At 63.3% G+C, this 20,457-nt stretch overlaps 1 protein-coding gene across 3 annotated transcripts; it reads left to right on the forward strand.

Annotated features, from left to right (window-relative positions):
- The first annotated feature begins 6,556 nt into the window (after positions 1–6,556).
- On the forward strand, positions 6,557–20,219 carry LOC128089013 (signal transducer and activator of transcription 5B). Of its 3 annotated transcripts, none has more exons than XM_052700016.1 (19): positions 6,557–6,669; positions 14,801–14,938; positions 15,032–15,188; positions 15,260–15,349; positions 15,553–15,727; positions 15,796–15,926; positions 15,999–16,150; positions 16,219–16,374; positions 16,444–16,623; positions 16,718–16,805; positions 16,967–17,089; positions 17,248–17,340; positions 17,454–17,660; positions 17,980–18,074; positions 18,141–18,271; positions 18,530–18,700; positions 18,858–18,909; positions 19,216–19,323; positions 19,394–20,219. In XM_052700016.1, the coding sequence occupies exons 2-19, from the start codon at positions 14,811–14,813 to the stop codon at positions 19,518–19,520; spliced, it is 2,364 nt and encodes a 787-aa protein (XP_052555976.1). In that variant the 5' UTR covers positions 6,557–6,669; positions 14,801–14,810; the 3' UTR covers positions 19,521–20,219. The 3 variants fall into 3 exon arrangements, with proteins under 3 accessions (XP_052555976.1, XP_052555977.1, XP_052555978.1); XM_052700017.1 differs by lacking the exon at positions 6,557–6,669 and adding an exon at positions 8,889–9,173; XM_052700018.1 differs by lacking the exon at positions 6,557–6,669 and having other exon boundaries at positions 18,530–18,685.
- Positions 20,220–20,457: the final 238 nt, after the last annotated feature.

A 20,457-nucleotide genomic window follows, 5' to 3' on the forward strand; every position in this document is an offset into this window, starting at 1 on the left:
GGAGCCCCAGGTTCCACCCCGAAGCTCGTGCAGCCCCCCAGGGCCCAGCCCTGTTCCCTCCCCGATGGTTCTCAGCTGCAGGAGAGGGTGGAAAACCCCAAAAGAAGGAGTTTTCTCCCTGATATGCAAACCCTGAGGTTGCCACAACCGTTGGGTGTCAGGAACGGGCCGTCCCTTCCCACACTCCTGCAGATAAGTGGTTTCTTATCTCCGTGTGCCCACATGCCCTGCTGCATCCCTGCCTGAACCTGCTCTGTGCTTGTTTAGCCGGAGGGCCCGGTCCCTTGAGTAACTTGGGTTAATTGGCCGACAATCTGATCTCAATTGTTGCTATTGTGAATGCTCCAGTTGGCAGCTCAGTTGGCTGCTCTGCAGCAGAAGGCATCGGCTGAGGCTGCGTGCTGTGCCTCAGTGGGCAGGCTGTGCATCGTGTGCAATGCTGCTGCATGGGACTGCATCTGAGGAAAGTTGCAGGAAAGGCACTTCTGTCAACACAGAGAAACAAAGTGAGGGCTGGCAGGGCTTGTGGCGGCCCAGGGCTCGGATTTGTGGGGCACACAACACACCCCAGCCTGGAGGGGGCTTTTCTCCCCTTGGTCCCCAACACCATCCTGTGACGACCTCCTCATCCTGCTGCCCTATGGAGCCCGGGTTGGGGGGGATGTGGGGCGTGGGGTTGTTTGCAGCTCCGAAAGGAGGTCGCTCCCCTTCAGCCCCTGGCCCCACAGCAGGGAGGGAGCGGGGATGGTGTCTGGGTCAAACATGCGGCCGGATTAGGGGCTTCCAAATGCGGATAAGCTGCTTGGGATGCAGACGCTCGCGTGACAGGGTTGGGGCAGCCCCGAGGGGATGGGTGGCCACCTGCCAGGGCAGCCTGCGTGGGCACAGCTGTGCTCCCTATCAAGCCCCACGTGATTCCCAGTTGGGATTGGGACCGAGGTTTGGGGTGCAGATGCTGCCCATAGCCGTACTCTTCCTCTGCTCCCAGCCCCATTGTGGCCGTCCAGGCTGCAGGCAGCACCAAGCAGTGGGTGTGTTGGGTGATAGATGCTGTGGAAGGACAGCGTGTGCCCTCCCCGTGCCCCAGGCCAAGCTGTTGGGGGGTGGAGGGGACTGGGGCCCAAGAACTGCAGCACCTGAGCACCACAGCCCCTCCTGGTCTGAACGTTCACAGCACCGGGTGCTGAGCCGTCAGCAGCTGTACCGTGGCCTCTGCTGCAGCAGCGCCTGCGAGCACGGAGCGCCCAAAGGGCATCTGCTGGGCAGCTGGGCCGTGCACCTCTGCTCCCTGACTGCTGTTGCAATGACCCCGCCAGCTCCAATGAGGCAGGAAAACCACACGCCGCCCCACGGAGCTCCTGCACCTCTACCAACAGAGCCGCTCCCACGCTGCCCTCCGGGAGCTGCCCCCAGCCTGCTATGTGCGGGGCCACGCAGCTGCGCACGGCGGCTATTTGGGTTTCCAAAACACAGCAGTTTCAGGTTGCACAGCCGGAGCAGCTCCTCCGGTGCCACGATCCCACCTGGCACAAAGGCTGCATGCACAGAGCAGGAGCACTGAGCCTGGCTCTGTCCTGGGCTGCAAGGGGTTTGGTGTTCGCCTCAGCCTGGCTCCCCTCACGCTCCTGCACCTTCCTCCCTGCCTGAGCGTTGGGCAGCCCATGCTCACACAGAGCCTGCAGCCCTGCAGAGCTCAGTGAGCTGCTATTTCTGGGTGAGCAGAGCGCCCTGTACCTGGTGGTTTGCACAGGGAGAGGGGCTCTGCGTCTCCTCCATCCTTTTTCTGCCAAGCCGTGTGCTGCCATGGGGTGAGGCAGGAGCACCAGGACGCTGCTGCAGACATCCATCCGATGTCCATTCTCACCAACAGCTCCAAGCACGAGAGCAGCTTCGTGCAGCCCTTGCTGCCCAAGTTGAGCGCTATCCCTGCTTCCCAAACCTCATAAAACAAAAGGCAAACATTGCATCACACACAAACTTTAATACGCAGCCGAGCAGAGCCAAGCAAGGTCCCAGTGGTGGTTCCTGCTGCCAGGTGTGGCAGAGGTCAGAGCCGGCGGCTCCGGCACCGCTGTCCCCGCACCCTGCTGTGTGCAGCCGCCTCTCAGCACTGCCCTGCTGCCTGCGTGCGGCTCTGAGCTGCGCCCAGTGCTTCACCCACCCGGATCCATGGCAGCCGCAGCTCCTGGAGTGGGAGCCGGCCCCGCAGGCTGCGCCCCATCCCTGACCCACCCAGGTGAGGAAGAAGAGCAGCAGGCTTTCCCTCAGCGCTGCCCAGTTCCTTCTCCAGCATCAGCCGTAGCTCTGGGGCTACTCTCACTTTCGGGTTGCCACTTTCGCTGCCTCCCTCGGCCCTGGTTCCCATTCCTGCAGCCTTACCCTGCTGCTGGGCCCACGTCTGGCGCTGGTTCCCCCCCAGCAACATGGGGGCTCGCTGCAGGCTGGGGCAGCCATGCTGACCCGTGCTGACCCGCAGTGGCCACGTGTTTATGGCAAGAGCCAGCCTAGTCCGTTTCTGTGGCAACGTGAGGATGTGGGGATGCACAGCAGCACCAGTGCGGGGTGGGGGCTGGGGGCTCTGACTTCTCTGTAGCTGCTGCTGCTCCCGGTGCCGGGGGGGGGGGGGGGTGAGACCCTTGTGTGCACAGCGTGTGCCAGGCTGGGAGCTGCAGCTCACAGTGCAGCCCCAGCTGGCTGTTATTTCCCCGTGTTTTGCAGTACGCAGAAATGGCTGTTTGTTCCCCTTTGGATGAATGATGCGAGTGAACAAAGAGCTCAGCCTGGGCACCAACACTGCCTGGCTGCTGAGACCCAGCAAATGCTGGGGCTGCTTTCAGCCATATCTAAGCGGATGGAAAAAGAAATATCCTGTGGAAATTCCCCCCTGGACTGAATGCTTTTCCTGTTCTTCCATGACAGCAGCTCCTTGCTTCCCTCTGGCACGAGGGACGGTGCTGCAGCCACAGGTTCCATGCACACCTGGTGCCCTGCATGCCAGCACCATGATCCCCACCTCACCCCCAGCTCTCCGTGAGCAGCTCACTGTCTCCTTCTCCAGCCCCAGCATTCTGCATCCAAACAGCTCTTCCTGCACTTCTCCATCCCCGGTGCTCTGCAGGGAGCAGCTCCTGGGGCGGCTGCAGCAACACTGACCTGTGCAGCCCCAGATCTGCCCCTGCTGCATCACACCCCGCTCCCCTGGGATGGCTGTGCTGGGGCCCCAGCGCTGCACCCAGCAGCCACCCCAGATTTGGCAGCACTGTGTGTATCCCCCTGATCCCCAGAGGACGATTCATGAACCATTTTAGTTAAATCTAAGAGCTGTTTTGCTGCCCAGAACATGCTGTTCTTGGGCACCTTCCTGCAGGGCGGGCAGCAGCATTCCAAGGAGCTGTGCTCGGCGCACGCCTGCAAGTTGAGTTACCTCCTCTGCGCCCAGCTGATGGCCAGATCCCCCCTGCTCTGCAGCCGGGAAATCGTTACTGAGCTCTGATGTGGGGCAGGTGGGAAGAACCTCACAGCATGACTGAGTCAGCGCTGCAGGAAATGGCCCCTTCCCAACTGCGTGAGCATGAGAAGGACTGAAAAAAAAACAAAGCAACCCAGAGGCTGTGCCTGGTGGCGTTGGGCACCAGAGACCTTTAGGATGGGCTCTGGGCAAACGGGCTGGGCTGCAGGGAGGGGGCTGCTGGCGTCGGGTGGCACTGGGTCCAGCTGTGCCATGTGGAGCTCTGGGAGACATCGGCTGTGACTCAGGGCTGGGTGATGGGGATGGTGTTGGCAGGAGAACCAAGAGCAGTTCAGTGCTGGGAAATGGCCCGGCATGGGAAACGCCTGAGGGGCATGGGGGGGGGGGGGGGGGGGGGGGTCTGCCCACGGGTGGATGCAGCTGGAGCAGCAGTGCTCAAAGGGGCAGCACCCAAAGGAGCAGCAGCACCCAAAGAAAGCTGCACCCATAGCAGCAGCAGCCGAGGAGCGTGCCAGCAGCAGTGGGACCTTCAGTGCCCTGCAGCCCTGCTGTAGCTGTGCTCTGAGTGTTTTAAGCTGAGGATGTTGGAGTGGGAAAACATGAGGCTGTGACTAATTTGGAGATTCATCTGTTTTTCATTACAGGGCTGGATTATCGCTGTGTTCTCTTCTGGCTATAACGTATATCTGTGACCATGTGGGAGCCCAAGAGGAGGCAAGAAGAGGCCAGGGCCCTGGGCGAGCCTCCCATCCTGCTTACAGCCCGTGGGGGCTGCGAGGCCCAGGCTGCAGCTGACCCTCTCCACGGGCTTTGTGCTCTGGAGGAGCCCCATGCTGTGCACAGAGGGCTGCGAAGGGGCCCTGCGTACAAGAAGTGCTGGGAGGGCTTTGAGGGGGGAGGGAAGGGCAGCAGCCAGCACTGCTGGGACCTCTCCAGCAGCTGCCTAAATAAATGCTTCCAGTCCTCAGAAATAATTAAGACCCTCGAGATGCCACTTAGAGAAGGCCACTGTGCTGCTGCTCCTCACGCTCATGCTCCAAACACAGGAGGCAGGAGAGGCAATTTTCTAGGAAATCAATTACGAAGCCCAGTGCTCCCGCTCTCCCCTGAACGCACAGCGTCACACTGCATCCTGTTGAGCTCATCCGAGCTTGGCCACGGCTCAGCCTGGACACCATTTACCTTCCAGATGCTTTTTGAGACTTCCTGAGCCGTGGTGTGAGGGAGGTCCCGAGGAGTGCCAGGGCTGAGCAGTGCAGGGCTTGCTGTGCTGCTGAAGCAGACGCGGCCTCCCTGTGCTCCCTGCAGCGCTGTGGGCACCGCTGCGTCCTTGGGATGACCGGGCAGCCCAGCGCTGCCTCTCCCTCCAAATTTCCCTTTTGTAACATTGTCACCAGAGAGCTCAGGGTTTTTCCTTGGGATTTGTTTGCAGTGAAACTCAGTCTTTGATTTGATTCGATTTGATTCTGTTGCCCTTTTGTGTTGGAGGGGCTCTCCACATAATCTCCCATCTTTTTTTTTTTTTTTCCCCGTTTCTTCTCCCTCTAAAAAGAGATGGAAAAACTCAGAGGGAAGGGCAGAGGGAGCAGGCGATGCGCTCATCTCACGCCGTTCCCACCCCCAGGCCCTACTCAAGGATGCTGCCCTGCCAGGCTGTGCCAGGGGCTTCCACGACCTCAATGCTCTCAGCAGAGCAGCTGGTGCCTGACTGCTGGCACTGGTTGGTTCTGTGGGCCAGGGATTGTGAAATGTGTGAGACCATGTGATGCAACTCATGGAGTGCAAGATTTCCTAGTAAAGGCAGGGAGGGCAGCGGGTGCAAGCCTTGTGTTGATTTCCCCACTCTTTACTTTTTTCTTAGTGGAAAAAGGCCGTCTGCAGCTCGTGGAGCTCCCAGCTCACCTCCAGCTCCGGCAGCAGCGATGTCAGCCCCGGCGCAGGCGGTGCATCCCCAGCACAGCTCGGGCAGCGCTGCCCCTCGCCCTCCCAGCGGGCGGCGTCGGTGCAGGGCGGCTCCGCAGGGCCTGCCTGGCCGGGGCATCCCGCAGAGCTCCAGCTGCCTCTGCCGCAGGCTCCAAAAGGCGACAGGAAGGCTTTAATACAAAAGCAATAGACAGCAAAAGTGCAGAGGTGAGAACTCGGGGCCACGCTCTTACATGATTGCGGAGTGATTTGCAATTGCCGGCTCATTAACCACGCTGATAAGGATCCTGCCCGAGCGCTCCGCTGTGGCACGCAGCCGCTCTCCCGGCCTGGGCGCAGCTCTGGGCACCCCGCTGAGTTTCCCTCCAGAGTTTTTCAGGCCGCAGATTAACTGGTAACGAAAGCGAAAGCCCAGGAGATCCCATGCGGCAGTGAGAGCGCTCGAGCAGAAACGAGCACAGCGAGTATTGCTTCCTGCCCCGCCGCAGCCACCCCGCACCGGGATCCCCATCGCCCCGCAGCCACATCGCCCCGCAGCCGGCCGTGTCCCGCGGTGCAGCAGCCGTGCCAGCCGTGCTCCCGGTGCCAGGATTCACAGCAGGAGAGAGGGCAGCAGCATCCTAGCGGGATCGACCTCGGTTCATGGTGGGCCTGGTGCGGTCACCCAGTGCTGCAGCAGCAAGGGAGGAGGACACTGGGGTACAAGAAACGGTGGAGTGGCATCAGGTGCTTGGCGGGCGTTGCTGAACCCCGGCACCAAAGCCCGGTATCGGGCTGGGTTCCCCGACGCCCACCGCCAGCGCCCGCCGCTGGTTCGCGCTCCCCTCGTCAGCCCGAGCAAAGCCTGCATCTGCCCCAGGCCCAGCGCTCCGTGCCGGGGTGGCGCAAAGGCCCGTGCCGTTGTCCGTGCCCGCTGCCGGCAGGCCGCCCGTGCTCGCTGCCCGGCGCCCATCAGCGCCCAGGACAGGCGCTGCCGCCCAGGAGCCGGCGCCCAGTACCCGTTGCCCGGTTCCGGTGCCCGGTGCTCCCGCAGGTGCCCGGCGCCGACGCACGTCCCGCTGCCCGGTGCCGGTTCCCCGGGGGCGGTGGCGGTGCCGGGGGCGGTGCGGCGCGGGGCGGTGCCGCGGCGGGGGCGGTCCTCGCGGGCCGGGCCGGGCCGGGCGGCGGCGGCGGGCGGCGGCGGCGGCGGCGGGCGGCCGGAGGGGGCAGAGCGGCGGCGGATCCGAGCGCCGAGAGCCGCCGGAGTAGCGGAGGCGCAGCCGCCGCCGCGGCCGCAGGTAGGAGCGGGCGCGGGGCCGCCATCGCCGCCGAACGGGGCCGCGCCGCCGCTGCCGCTTTCGCTTTCCGCGGCCGTAAACAGGGCGGGGGGCGGCCCCGGGCGGCCGGAACGGGCCGTGCAGCGCCGCGCAGCGCTCTGCGTCCGGGCCGGGCCGGGCCGGGGGGGCGCGCGTTGGGCACCTGCGGGGGGCGGCTGTGCGAAGGCGCCGTCGGGGTTGGAGGTGGCGGTGGGATCTGTCGGTTTGTTTTGGGTTTGGTTGGTTTGTTTTGCCTTTTTTTGTTGTTTTAGTTTGCGTCTTTTGGGGGGTGGGGGAATAATTTTTTTTACAATTATTTTTCTCCTCCCTTCAGTAAATATTTTGGGTGTTTCGTAACCCGCAGCGGACGAGCGCAACTTGGCGGCGGGGCCCGGCGCAGAGGCCCGCGGCCTCACTGCTGTCCCTTGGGACCGGGACGGGAGCGGCAGTCCCGGGGCCGGCAGGTGCGGGCCGGGCCGTGCGCACGCCCCCGAGGTTGCGCGAACTTTGCGCGACCGCTGCGCGGAGCCACCGCGCATCCCGAGGCGGGGAGCGGAACAGCGCGGGGCTGGAGCCGCTTCTCGCGGGGCTGATCCCGGGGGGAGCTGTGAGGGCGCGCACTGAGCGCTGGGGACGGCGCCTGGCACATCTATGGGTCTTCTGCAGCACGCGCTCAGTGCTGGGCAGAGTTGAAGCAGGATGGAAAATAAATCCCTCGTCCAAGCCGGGCACAGCAATGCTGCCCTGCACGGCACTGATGGTGGCCTTTTGCCCAAGCCTTTTGCCGGCCGGTGCTGCGCAGGGCTGATTGCGACCCCTGGGAATGAGAGCCACCACCTGTCTGCTGCCGTATGGGAGCTGTCAGGGCTGTGAGCTCGTGCCAGACAGGGCGAGCTGGGTGCCCCCGGCTGCCAGCACTGGCCCTGGCAAGGGCTGTGCCAGGGGACCCCATCTTGTCCGGGAGCAGTGTGGGGTGTCCACGGTGTGGGGTGGGAGGTGGCCCTGTGGGTGCGATGTGGAGCAGTGCTCACTGACAGCAGGGCACGGCTCAGGATGTCCCCATCAGCCCGTGCAGGACTGGAGCTTTAGGAGCACGTAGTCTGGAGCAGAGCTATAGTGCTAATCAGCCCCAGTGCTTTGGGGGAACGTGGGCTGCACCCTGAGATGCCATCAGCACTCGTTGACATCCCTGGGAAGTGTGGAGGGCGCAGGCAGGTGTGTGGCTCGCTGGCAGCACAGTGTGGGCTGCCCTGGGGCTGTGAGAAGTCCATGGCCTTGCAGCACGGAGTTGGGGGGGGGGGTGAGTGCTGGGTAGCCTGGCAGCACTGCAGGTACCTGTGACCGGGCCAGCCTCAAGCTGTGCTGCGCTCAGAGCAATCCTGTACTTGGAGGTGCAGGAGGAGAGCTGTGCTGTGGCACAGGTGGGTTTTGGGGATATTTGCTCACCTGCCCATAGCGGGGCAGCAGCGAGCGTGGGGGCTCCCAGAGCTGTCAGGATTGTGCATGAGATATGTGGCTCCTGAGGTCTGGGTGTGAGGATGGGGACCACTGGAAGGGGAATGCTGTGCTGCAGCGTGGCAGGAGGAGCCCTGAGGTGCAGGCAGTCTGTCCTGGAGGCCACGTGCTGCTTGCTGCTGTCATCGGCTTCGCGTTTCATGGCTTTTCCTACGGTGCTTGGCCTGTAGCAGTGGATTCTTTGGTGTGCCCGCCTCGTGCCTTTGCAGTGCGATGCTGACGCTTTGGGGCGGGCCGTGGCCTCCCAAGGATGCTCTCCCGAGTGCTCGGGGATGAGGAGCGGCTCAGTGCAGGGGGTGACACACAGCGTCTGCGGGACCTCCCCTCCTGCTGCAGGGGAAGTGCTGACTCCAAACGGGCTGCGAGGGCTTTGCCGTGGGGTTTCCCAGCCGTCTCTCGAGTGATAGTAAAACCCAGATACACTGCGTGCGAAAAATCCCTTCTCCCTGAGCTCCTGCAGCGTGTGGGCGGCCGGCGGCGAGCGGTGACGGTGCCGCGCCGCGTACAGTAAAGTGGCCCCGGCAGCTGGGAAATGACTTCTTGGTTTGCGAGGAATTCCTGTAAGGCTGAGAGACCTCGCGGCAGCGCCCGGGACCCGGCGGGGTGCCCGCTTTGCGGGGCTCCGTGCCCCTGCCCGACTCTGGGGGGAGGAGGGGGCTGGCACCGCTCCTGCTCCCCCCAGCGGGGCTGCGCTCCGGCCCGTGTCGCTCCGGCTGCCGCCTGGGTTCAGCTGTCCCCGGCTCCGAGTGCTCCGGGTGAAGCGGATTCGACAGCTGTGGTGTGGCGGTGGCGTGCCTTTCCTTTCATGGGGTGTCTATTTTGCAACCCCCAAGTGTTTTGATCCCGGGAGGAGGGGGGTGGGGGTGTTTACCCTGGCACCGCGTGTCCGGCGCGGGGCTGCGAGCTGCGCTGGCCATGCCTGAATGTTACACGCAGCAACAGTTCTAGCAACATCTGCTGGCTGATAAAAGGTACGTTGCCGTGAACTGCTTCTCCCTGCCTCGTTGGGAAATGTCGAGGGGGAGGCAGGCGTGTGAGCGCGGCTTCCTGGCCGATAGGGGAGAGCTGACTTGCTGATAAAGCAGAATCCTCCCATCTCGCTGCACCAGAGGGCTGGCAGCGTTCGTTCCCCGCTGTGCGCTGCTCTGTGCTGCCGGCGATGCGCTGCTGCCCGGCCCCGCGCCGCGGCTCTGGCGGCCGGAATGCCGCAGCCGGGCCGTAGCGCGCTCACGACGCGATCCTCGCTCAAGCAGTCGCCGGTGAGTTTTGCAATCTCCGTTTTTCGCCGTAACTTCGTGTCTTCCTGTTGTTGTGAGGTGTAAATACCGGGTTGTAGCGCGGCTGTGCTCGGGGAGGGAACTGGGGAAAAAGCTGACGGTGGGGCGGCGCCGGGAGCGCGCACCGCCGGGTTTTGCTCCGCGCGCTCCATTGCCGCCTGCAGAGCCCAGCGGAGGAGAGGCAGCTCCGCTTGTGTCGATCCCAGCGCCGGCGTGGGCTGAAGTACAGCTGTAAAACGATCCCTGTCCTGTGGTGCTGTAAAAACGAGCTCCGGCTCTTCTGGGCTCCGTGGCACAGCTGCCTCGGCCTGGCACGCTCCTTTTATAAACCCGTTACTCACCCCGCGCTCCTGGAAATGTTTTGGGGGAGCGGCTGCTGCTCCCCATCGGCGCGTCGGCAGAATCTGCGCTGCGGGACCCGACCAATTCCCCCCGTGTCTGCGGGCTCCACGGGCGTGAGAGCCAACGCTGCATCCTGTGCCACCGCACGAGGGACCTCCGGCCCTGGGTGCCAATCTGAATGAGAACTGTTCTGGCAGACGGCCGTCTTTGAGTTGTTTATTCCCATTCCCTCTGTCAGCCTCCTGGGCGTTTGCGTGCCCCCCTCCCTGCAGCAGGGTTTGCTCTGCCTGCCCGCCCAGCTCCATTGCAGCCCGGTGCTCTGCGGTGCCATGTGGACGTGCCGGCTGTGCCAGGACCCGGGGCGGGTGACCGTGCCCTGCGGCTCCTGCTGGGATGGGGCCGTTGGTTCCTGCGCTGCCCCAAATGGGCTCCGCTCTGCAAATCCAGCTTGGCAGGTGAATGGATTAGTGTGATTGTGTGCGCTCAGTGCGCTCACTGAGGCATGGCAGATAAAATGAAATTGTGTCTGCGGACCCAAATCGGGGCTAATTCGATGCCGTGATGAGCTTAATCCCCGCAGCCTCCCTGGGCAGGGATTAGCAGTGAGCCCGGCGTGGGGCTGCATCCCCGGGAGGTGCTGGCTGAGCTCTGGTGGGGTTGTGCAGCATCAGGAAAGCACTGCACGTGGTCAGAAGTTTGGGGCCGCGCTGCAGTGTGCAGGAGCTGCTGTCAGCCCCTGGATTCGAGGGATTTCACTGGGATTTCACTGGGTATTTTGATGGTTTGGTTTTTACGTAGGCAGCTGGGCCTCTGTGGTTGTAAGGGAAAATCTAAAGCGGGAGCCACACATTCCCAAACCCTCGAGTGCCAGGGGGCAAATAAAAATGAATGTTAATGACTCTGATTAATATTATGTGCGGGCATTCCTGCCGGCCTCGGGTTGGTGCTGGGCAGCAGGCGCCGGTCCCTGCCCATGCAGGACACGCACACCGCCCTCCCTGCAGTGCTGTGGGCCCGCTTGGGGTTCCCCTGTTCCTGTGCTCTGCAAGTTCTCCATTTTGGCTCCCGACAGGCAGGGCTGCGTGGCCTCTGCCGGATGGGAAAGCGCAGAGTGGGCACCGCGCCTCTGCCTGGCGGCTGCTGGAACAAAATACTGAATTTCTCCCCCATCGCTGCCCAGCTCTGAGTGCCAGCGGCGGCCCGGCGTTCTGCCGCCCTGCTCCCCAGCACAGTGTGGCAGGGGCTGATCCCACTGCCTCGCGGTGCCACGGGGCTGAGCCCTCGGCTGCTGCCGCTCTTCGGCACGAGACAAACCCCATCAAAGTGCCGAGCTTCTAGAAGGAGCTCTCTTGAACCCGCTGCTGCCTCCACCTCGCAGCCGAAAGCTGGAAACCGCACGCGGGCGAAGAAGGGGCGAGCAGAGCTGATCCCAGCACAGCGGGTGCCCTGTGGGGAGCTTGGGGCAGGCGAGGGCCGGGGGCTCAGCCCCGATGCCGAGCGGAGCCGCGGGGTGCAGGTGAGCCCAAACCCCCCCATGTCCATCCTCAGCGCTTCTCCCTGGAGGGGGGGTCGAGGGGGCCCAGCCCCACAGGTCGGGGCTGCATCCCGCTGCGGGGGGCGGATGAGGGCAGGGGTTGCCATCCCTGTGCTCCCAGTTGCGCTGTGCAGGTGGTAGAAGGAAGCAGCCGGAGCACAGCGCTGCCCGGCTGCGCAGGCAGCTGACATTTTGGAAGGAAATAGCTGCTCTCAGCTCCTTCCTGTAGCACGCAGCCTGCAAAACGGCCGCGCCGGGACCCGGCTGTGCCGGCAGCGCCTGCCCGGAGCCACCACCGCGCTGCCCTGCAGGCTGCGGCGAGCGGACCCCGGTGAGTACGGCCGGGATGAGTGTGCGGATGGGGGATGGCAACCCGGCCCGCATCTGCCGGCCCCGTGCCGCGCAGGAGCCAGGGACCGTGCCTGGAGCTCTCTGAGCCCGGGGAGGCCGTGGGCCATGGAGCCCTTTGGGTGCACGCAGAACCCTTCGTGTCTGCAGGGCAGGACGCAGAGCGTGGCGGCCACGTGAAGGCGAAGGGGCTGAGCTGGGGCGGCACCGGCGGAGCTCGGCCGAGAGGGGCTGCCTGGGGGCTGTGTGCGTCCCCAGGGTGGAGCAGGGGTAGCACGTGGGTGTCTGTGGGGGGGAACCGGCGCCATCCATGCGCCGAGCGGCCGCTGCTGGCTGCTTCTCCCAGAGCCAGTGGGATGGGGCCGCATCCAGCCCTGGCTGAGACCTGGTGTGAGCTGCCCTTCTCTGTGGGATGTGGGTCCCCTCTATGGCACAGTGCCCCCCTGGGAGCACCAACCCACGCGGTGCTCGGGGTCCAGCCTTGTGGCCACCGGTGAGGCCGTCTCTGACCTGGAAGAGATCTCGGGCTCCCGGAGGTGCTGGGAAACCACGTGTCTGTGTGTTTACTGTGGCGAGCGCAGGGCTGCTATGGAGCCGGCACCGCAGCTTTAGCACCAACGTGGCGGGGGGAGGGGGAGAGCTGCTCCCTGCTGGGAGGAAATTGCACCCAGACCCCCCTGCTTGGGGCTGGGGAGCCCCACAAAAAGGGCAGTGTGGGCACTGCTGCGGCAGAGGGGCCACATGGGGCAGCAGCAGCAGCCACAGCCCTTTTGGTGTGCCCCCTCCTCCCCCAGCGCTTTACCTGGCCCCTCAGGGCTCGTGGGGGACCAGGGCCTGCAGTCGGTAGGTGTGCTGGTGTGAGCACGGGGACCAGCCCTGGAGGGGTTGTGTGTTGTGAGCATGATGCGAGAGCCCCACAAGCATCCTGCAGCTGTGCACTGTGAGCATCCTGTGAGCATCCCAGGACTGCGTGCCATGAGCATCCTGCAAGCACCCACATCTGTGTGCAGAAAGCATCCTACAGCATCTCAGGAGCATCCTGCAGGCATCCTGCGCTCAGCTGGAACTGGCTCACCAGGGCAGCAGCAGTTCGGGGGCAGCGGCCCTTGGGCAGGTGCTGCCCATGCTGTGGCTTTGCCGTGCTCCCTGCACACAGGATTGTGTCTGCCAGCCTCGCCCTATGAGACATTTCCCTCCTTTTTCTATTTGCTGCTGGGCTGTGGCTTTCCTGCAACTCACGGCTGGAGCTGGCTGCCAGCCTGCTGCTGTGCCTGGGAGGCTCTGGGGCTTGCCAGTGTTGGCTGTGGCCACAGCCCATCCCAACTGCAGCCTCGGCTGGGTCTCTTGACCACCCCTGGACTCAGAGGTGCTCCCAGCTCCCTCATGTTGTTGCCTTGAGTCCTCTAGGAAACATACTTTGTGTGCATTTCACCCATTTTGCAGCCAATCTGGTAATGACAATTGGGCAGTGGAACTACTGGCATCTCCCTGCCAGGCAGCCCTCCCCAAGCTGTCCCCACTTTACCCCTCCACAGCAACTGTCCTGCTGTGCGCAGCATTGCAAGCACTAAGTCACCAGCAGGCAAGTTGCTGTGGCTTGTTGAGTTGCTGCTGGTTAACCGAGCTGTGGTAATGGGTGGGATTATAGCTCCCTGCCAGGACTAACTAAATGCAAAGTAGCTGAAACCACTGCAATTATCTGTCTCTTGCATTTGTTTGCCGTGCATGCAGCTGACTGCTGCAGCTGCCCCTGGTGCTGCAGCTAAGGCATGGCTGCTGGGGCTGCCCTCAGGATGGGATGGGATGAGGACGGGGATGAGGACAGGGATGTGGCACCAGACGTTTCTGCATCTTTTGGGAACGTCTGCTGTGCTCGTGGCCGGCTCCCATGGCGGCGCAGCTCCACACACAATGATGAGGCCACAGCAGCTGCAGCACTGTGCTGCCTGCCGGCGCTCCATGCAAAGTCCTGCAGCTCCTGGGAAGGTTCCCCAGCCTGTGGATGAGGCAGAAAGCAAGCAGTGTGGAGAAATGCCTGTGGCTGCATCAGTGATACTTTTCCTTGGCTGTGGGTATCATCCCAGTGCCCATGGGGTGCATTTCGGGGCTGTCCTGCACCCCCTGCAGCGCTCCTGTTCTGCCCACCATTCCCACTGCCATGTTCCCATCTCCTGCTCCAAAGCAGAGCCTTTTGTGCGCCCTAACAGGGAGCTGACCGCAGCAGCAGATTAATACTTGTTGCTTAACAACCCATTCAAGTGGAGTAGGAAGTGTTCTGCTCCTGTAAGATGGAATGTATCACCATTTTCTTGATAGGAAGAGCAGCATTTGTTTGTTCTTTTGTCCGTGCTGATGTTTCTGTGCTGGGCCTGGGCTGCTCCCAGGGTTCCATCCCTTCCTGGTGCAGTAAAACCATTCCTGGCATTCTCTGCAGCTCTGCCAGCAGCAGCATTTCCATCAGAGCCTCTTATCAATTGTCAGCAATTGCTAACTGCCTGCGCGTGCATTGCTATCGGCCTCCCCCTGTACCCTTTTCCTCACTGCTTTCTGTTTTCATTGCCTCCCCCAGGCCTAGCAGAATTTCTAGCTCACTGTCTCTTCTGTGAATGGGGAAACGTTCCTTGCTTTTTATAAGGGAAAAAATCATTTTTAGCCAACTCGGTTATTGTTCCTCTTCCTGTGTAGGGTGGGGAGTGGGGGAAAGGTCTGGCACTGGATAGGTGCCGTCTCTCCGCAGTCCTGGCTCCGTTTGCTGTGTGCGTGGCTGCTCCCTGACAGTGGGGATGCCAGGGCTGTGTGTCTGCATCCACAACCTGTGGTTCTGGGGCCACTGGGGCTGCCTGGCCCTACTGACACCGGAGCTCCTCGCCAGCCCCCTGCCCCCGCTTCCCTGACCACGAGTCCGTGGTGCAGCAAAGGGAAATGGCAGCAAAGCGGCCGAGGCAGCGGCGCCATCTGTGAATGCCTCCAAGCTGTCCGATGGCTTTTCCTGGAACAGGGCGGTGACACAGAGCTGAGATCCCCGCGTCCCCTCGGGGTGGCTCTGGGGGTTCCCAGTGCGGGGTCCCTGCGCCGTGCTGACGATGCGTCCCCGCAGGTGGTGAGCCATGGCCGTGTGGATCCAGGCGCAGCAGCTCCAGGGCGAAGCCCTGCGCCAGATGCAGGCGCTCTATGGGCATCACTTCCCCATCGAGGTGCGGCACTACCTGTCACAGTGGATCGAGAGCCAGGCGTGGTGAGTCGGCCGCACCGAGCCCCGCGGCGCCGTGCTGCCCCTCTGCCTCCGCTCTGCCCCCCCCGCTGCCATTGCTCCGTTGCACCCCCAAAGGGACTCCATCGACCTCGACAACCCCCAGGAGAACGTGAAGGCGACGCAGCTGCTGGAGGGGCTGATCCAGGAGCTGCAGAAGAAGGCGGATCACCAAGTGGGTGAAGATGGCTTCTTGCTGAAGATCAAGCTGGGGCATTATGTCACGCAGCTGCAGGTGAGCAGGGGGCTGCAATGGGGTGACCGGGGTTCCCTGCCCCGCACCCGGCTCAGCTCGCATCTCTGCAGAACACGTACGACCGCTGCCCCATGGAGCTGGTGCGCTGCATCCGGCACATCCTGTACCACGAGCAGAGGCTGGTGCGGGAGGCGAACAACGTGAGTGGGGCTGTGGGCATCGCCGGAGTGAGGAGTGGGTCCTGAAGGTGGGGGTGCGGGGATCTCCATCATCAGGGTGATGGAGAGGGAATGGGGAGGTGCTCACTGCCCTCCAGCTCTTGGTGGGGACGGGGAGGGTCCCTTTGTCCCTTTGATCCCAGAGGGGATCCCCAGCCGTGCTCAGTGCTCCCGTGCCCATGCAGAGCCCCTCACCCGCCGGCACTCTGGTGGACGCCATGTCGCAGAAGCACCTGCAGATCAACCAGACCTTCGAGGAGCTGCGGCTCATCACACAGGACTCAGAGAACGAGCTGAAGAAGCTGCAGCAGACACAGGAATACTTCATCATCCAGTACCAGGAGAACATGCGCCTGCAAGGTGCCTGAGGGGCTGGGGGGGCGCGGGGCCGGGTGCCGGCCGTGCCCTAACGCTGTCCCCATCCCCAGCCCAGTTCTCCCAGCTCTCCCAGCTGGGTCCCCAGGAGCGCCTCTCACGGGAGACGACGCTGCAGCAGAAGAAGGCGTCGCTGGAGGCCTGGCTGCACCGGGAGGCGCAGACACTACAGCAGTACCGTGTGGTGAGTGCCAGGGGGTGTCCCCACAGCGGCTGCGTGCCACCCCGTGCACTGTGACAACGTCCTGCCCGACAGGAGCTGGCCGAGAAGCACCAGAAGACGCTGCAGCTGCTGCGCAAACAGCAGACGACGATCCTGGACGATGAGCTGATCCAGTGGAAGCGCCGGCAGCAGCTGGCGGGCAACGGCGGCCCCCCCGAGGGCACCCTGGATGTGCTGCAGACCTGGTGGGTGCTGGTGGGAGGGGGGAACTGGGTCCGTTCCCATGGTGGGTGCTGAGCCTGCTGCCCCCCAGGTGCGAGAAGTTGGCGGAGATCATCTGGCAGAACCGGCAGCAGATCCGCCGCGCCGAGCACTTGTGCCAGCAGCTGCCCATCCCCGGCCCCGTGGAGGAGATGCTGTCAGAGCTGAACGGCACCATCACCGACATCATCTCCGCCCTGGTCACCAGGTAGGGGGGCAGCTCGGGGGATGGGGGGCATTTTGGGCTCCTCTGCCTGCCTGACTCTCTGCCCCCCAGCACCTTCATCATCGAGAAGCAGCCTCCCCAGGTGCTGAAGACACAGACCAAATTTGCAGCCACCGTGCGGCTCCTGGTGGGGGGGAAGCTGAACGTGCACATGAACCCCCCCCAGGTGAAGGCCACCATCATCAGTGAGCAGCAAGCCAAGGCCCTGCTGAAGAATGAGAGCACCCGCAAGTAATGCCTAAGGGGCCAGGAATGGGGATGTGGAGGCAGTGGGGTCAGGGGGTGTGAGGGGCTGCTGCCATCCTGACCCCCTGTCCTCACGCAGTGAGAGCAGCGGGGAGATTCTCAACAACTGCTGTGTGATGGAATACCACCAGGCCACCGGGACGCTCAGCGCGCACTTCCGCAACATGGTGAGAGCCAGCAGTCCCGTGCCTGGTGCTTCTGCCACACCGCGTGCCCCGTGGTCACCATTTATGTAGTCATCCATGCTGCGTCCCTCCTGTGCTCACCCCTTGTGTCCCCATCTGTCCTGCACTCTCCTTCCGTGGGCTCACCCCTTGTGTCCCTGCAGTCCCTGAAGCGGATCAAGCGCTCGGACCGCCGCGGTGCTGAGTCGGTGACGGAGGAGAAGTTCACCATCCTCTTTGAGTCGCAGTTCAGCGTCGGTGGCAACGAGTTGGTCTTCCAGGTGAAGGTAAAGCTATTGGTCATGGGTGAACTGTGGACACCGTGCCCACGCACAGAGCTACGGGACCGGGATGGGGCGTGTATTTGGGGTGTGGGGGGCGGAGTGGGGGGGAGGTCCCGCCACATCCCATCTCAGTTCTGTGCCGCTGTCCTTCCTGCTGGCAGACGCTGTCCCTGCCTGTGGTGGTGATCGTGCATGGCAGCCAGGACAACAACGCCACGGCCACCGTGCTCTGGGACAACGCCTTCGCGGAGCCCGTGAGTACGGAGTGATGGGTGGGCTCCATCCACCTGAAGAGCAGGGCTGCCCAGTGGGGATGTGCCCGAGGCCGGGTGATGGCCATGCTGACTCTGTCCCGTGTCCTCTCCAGGGCCGCGTGCCCTTCGCCGTGCCCGAAAAAGTGCAGTGGCCGCAGCTCTGTGAGGCACTCAACATGAAGTTCAAGGCAGAGGTGCAGAGCAGCCGCGGGCTGACGAAGGAGAACTTAGTGTTCCTGGCACAGAAGCTCTTCAACAGCACCAGCTCCCACCTGGAGGATTACAGCAGCACCACGGTGTCCTGGGCCCAGTTCAACCGGGTGAGCGGGTGCTCCGTGTGCCAGGATGGGCTTGGCTGCACTGCGGTGCCAGCGCTTATGCCCAAAGAGAGCTGTTTTGTGTTGGATCAGTTCAAAACCCAACCAGGTGTTGGCTGCAGCAGAGCAGGAGGTGTTGCCCTCCACGTTTGGAGGCTGCGGTGCTCTGAGTCCCTGGGGTTCACTGCTTGTGCTCCCCGAGCTGTGCTGCGTGGTGTTGTGGGATGAGGGCTGGCGGGTGCCCAGCTCTGCATCCATCTGGGTCTCCGCCACATCCGTGTGTTTGGAGGCAGGAGCGCTCACTTTTTGGGGCTTTCCACAGGAAAATCTGCCCGGGAGGAACTACACCTTCTGGCAGTGGTTTGACGGTGTGATGGAGGTGCTGAAGAAGCATCTGAAGCCTCACTGGAACGACGGGTAAGAGCCGTCCTGCCCCGCGTGCACGGCGCCGCACCGCCCGCCTGACGCCCTCGCTCTGCATAGGGCCATTCTGGGCTTCGTCAACAAGCAGCAGGCGCACGACCTCCTCATCAGCAAACCCGACGGCACCTTCCTGCTGCGCTTCAGTGACTCGGAGATCGGCGGCATCACCATCGCGTGGAAGTTCGACTCCGGTGAGCGCAGCCCCCGCTGCCCCCGTCTCCGTGTCCCCACCTGGGTTCCCTCAGCACCTCCTGTGTCTGCTTGGCACCAGCACCACCGGTCGCGTGCCTGCAGCTCCCCTTCGTTCCCGCCAGCTCCTGCTTTCTGGCAGGCTGTGTTTTGTCCCCAGATGTTGGGGGAGGGAAAAAGCTCAGGAAGCAACGTTGGATTTTCAGCACAGTCTCAGGCTCACCCCAGGTATCACTGCGGTGCCCTGTCTTGTCTTCCAGCTGAGAGGATGTTCTGGAACCTGATGCCTTTCACCACCAGGGACTTCTCTATCCGCTCGCTGGCTGACCGCCTCGGGGACCTCAGTTACCTCATCTACGTGTTCCCTGACCGGCCCAAGGATGAGGTCTTCTCCAAGTACTACACGCCGGTTCTCTGTGAGTCCACGCCAGGTAGCGCTGCCCTTCATCCCTCACGCGTCACTCCTCCGCACCTCCCCTGGGGAGGGCCTGGGCTTGCCAGCACATCCAGCCCTGGGGGCCCCCACCCCTCTGCAGGTGTGCAGTGTGCCCGCAGCTCTGCACCTCAGCACTGCCTTCTTTCCTCTAGCTAAAGCTGTGGATGGGTACGTGAAGCCACAGATCAAGCAAGTTGTGCCAGAGTAAGTGCAAGTGTGCGGGGTCCCACGGGTTCATCCCTGGCTTGCTGGGCTGGGTCGCTCCCAGCCACAGTGCCCTGCTGGCCGCGTTGGTGCTGGGGATGAGCAGCTCGTAGTGCCCAACAGCAAGGGGCTGCAATGCTCCTCTGGGAGCCCAGATCTCCCTGTGGCCAACGGGGCTGGGACCCTGCAGGTGGCTGCTGCTACTGGGGACTGAGATGGGGAGCGTGTGCAGGGTCTGGATCCCTGCTAGGAGGCGATGAGCGTTGCCAGGACCCATGCAGCACTCACCCGCTCTCATCTCTGCAGGTTTGTGAGCGCATCAGGTGACGCCGTCCCTGGGGGGGGCACCTACATGGACCAGGCTCCGTCGCCGGCCGTCTGCTCTCACCCCCATTACAACATGTACACGCAGAAGTAGGTATCATGTCCCCATCCCCCCTGCGGCCACCCTGCAGCCACCCCCTCACCCCCTCACCTCCTGCAGCCCCGAGACCGTGCTGGACCCTGAAGGCGACTTCGACCTGGACGACACCATGGACGTGGCCCAGCACGTGGAGGAGCTGCTGCGGCGCCCCATGGACAGTCAGTGGATCCCCCACGCCCAGTCGTGACCGGCGGCCGCACGGCCCCACATTGGCCCCCAGCGCTGCGGGGACTGTGCCGTGTTTGTGTCTCTGTGCCCAACCGGGGGGCAGGCGGCCCTGGGGGGGTTCTCGCCCCACAGATTTGCTCTGTGCTGTCCCCAAATGCAGGGTGGTGTCCAGCTCTTTGATGTTTATGCCCTTGTATAAAAGGCAGCGGATTTGTCGCATGGTTTTTCCTGTATGTTCCTTTTACACGGCCCAGCTTCGGCTTTCCGCTTCTGCTCGCGGCGGTGCTGCCCCACTCCCCGCAGACCCGGGGGGGCCGGGGAGGCCCGGCCGCGGGTTCGCTATCTGCAGCCGCCACAAGGATGTACGTGTGCGCGTCGGTGTTCTATCGCGGTGACCCCGTTCCCCGGGCGGGGGGTGGCAGTCTGCGGTGTCGGGGTCCCCTCGAGGTCCCCATCTCGTCCTCTGCCCCCGACGGCTGCGGGGAGTCCTCCCGGCTGCGGGTGCGTCCCCTCGGTCCCCTCCGGCACCGCTGCGGGGAGGGGGGCGGTGGGGAGGGAGGAAGCGCAGCGAGGGGCGGGCAGGAGGCGGCGGAGGCGGGAAGGGGCCCCTCTTCCCCCCCGGCCCGTCCCATCCGTGTCCCAGAACCTCTGGTTCCCTGGCGATGTTATTTTTCTACCACAGAGTAAATAAAGCACGGACTATTTTTGTAACACAAAAGCTCTGGGTTTCACGTGTGTCTCGGGGAGGGCGCAGCTCCCGGCCCCGCTCTGCCGGGGTGTAGGGGCCCCTCACCCGCACCCGTCGGGCTGGGGTCGGGGCAGGAGGCTCGGGAGCTGCAGGCATTGCCCCGGGCCAAAGTAAAGCAAACCGAATTCCGCTGTTTCTTTTGTTTTGTTTTGTTTTGTTTGTTTTATTTTTTAATAAAAGGGCCGCCCCGTTCCGAGCGGCGCACACC

Source organism: Tympanuchus pallidicinctus, unplaced genomic scaffold, assembly GCF_026119805.1.
Source record: "Tympanuchus pallidicinctus isolate F22 unplaced genomic scaffold, pur_lepc_1.0 scaffold39, whole genome shotgun sequence".
Taxonomy (NCBI): domain Eukaryota; kingdom Metazoa; phylum Chordata; class Aves; order Galliformes; family Phasianidae; genus Tympanuchus; species Tympanuchus pallidicinctus.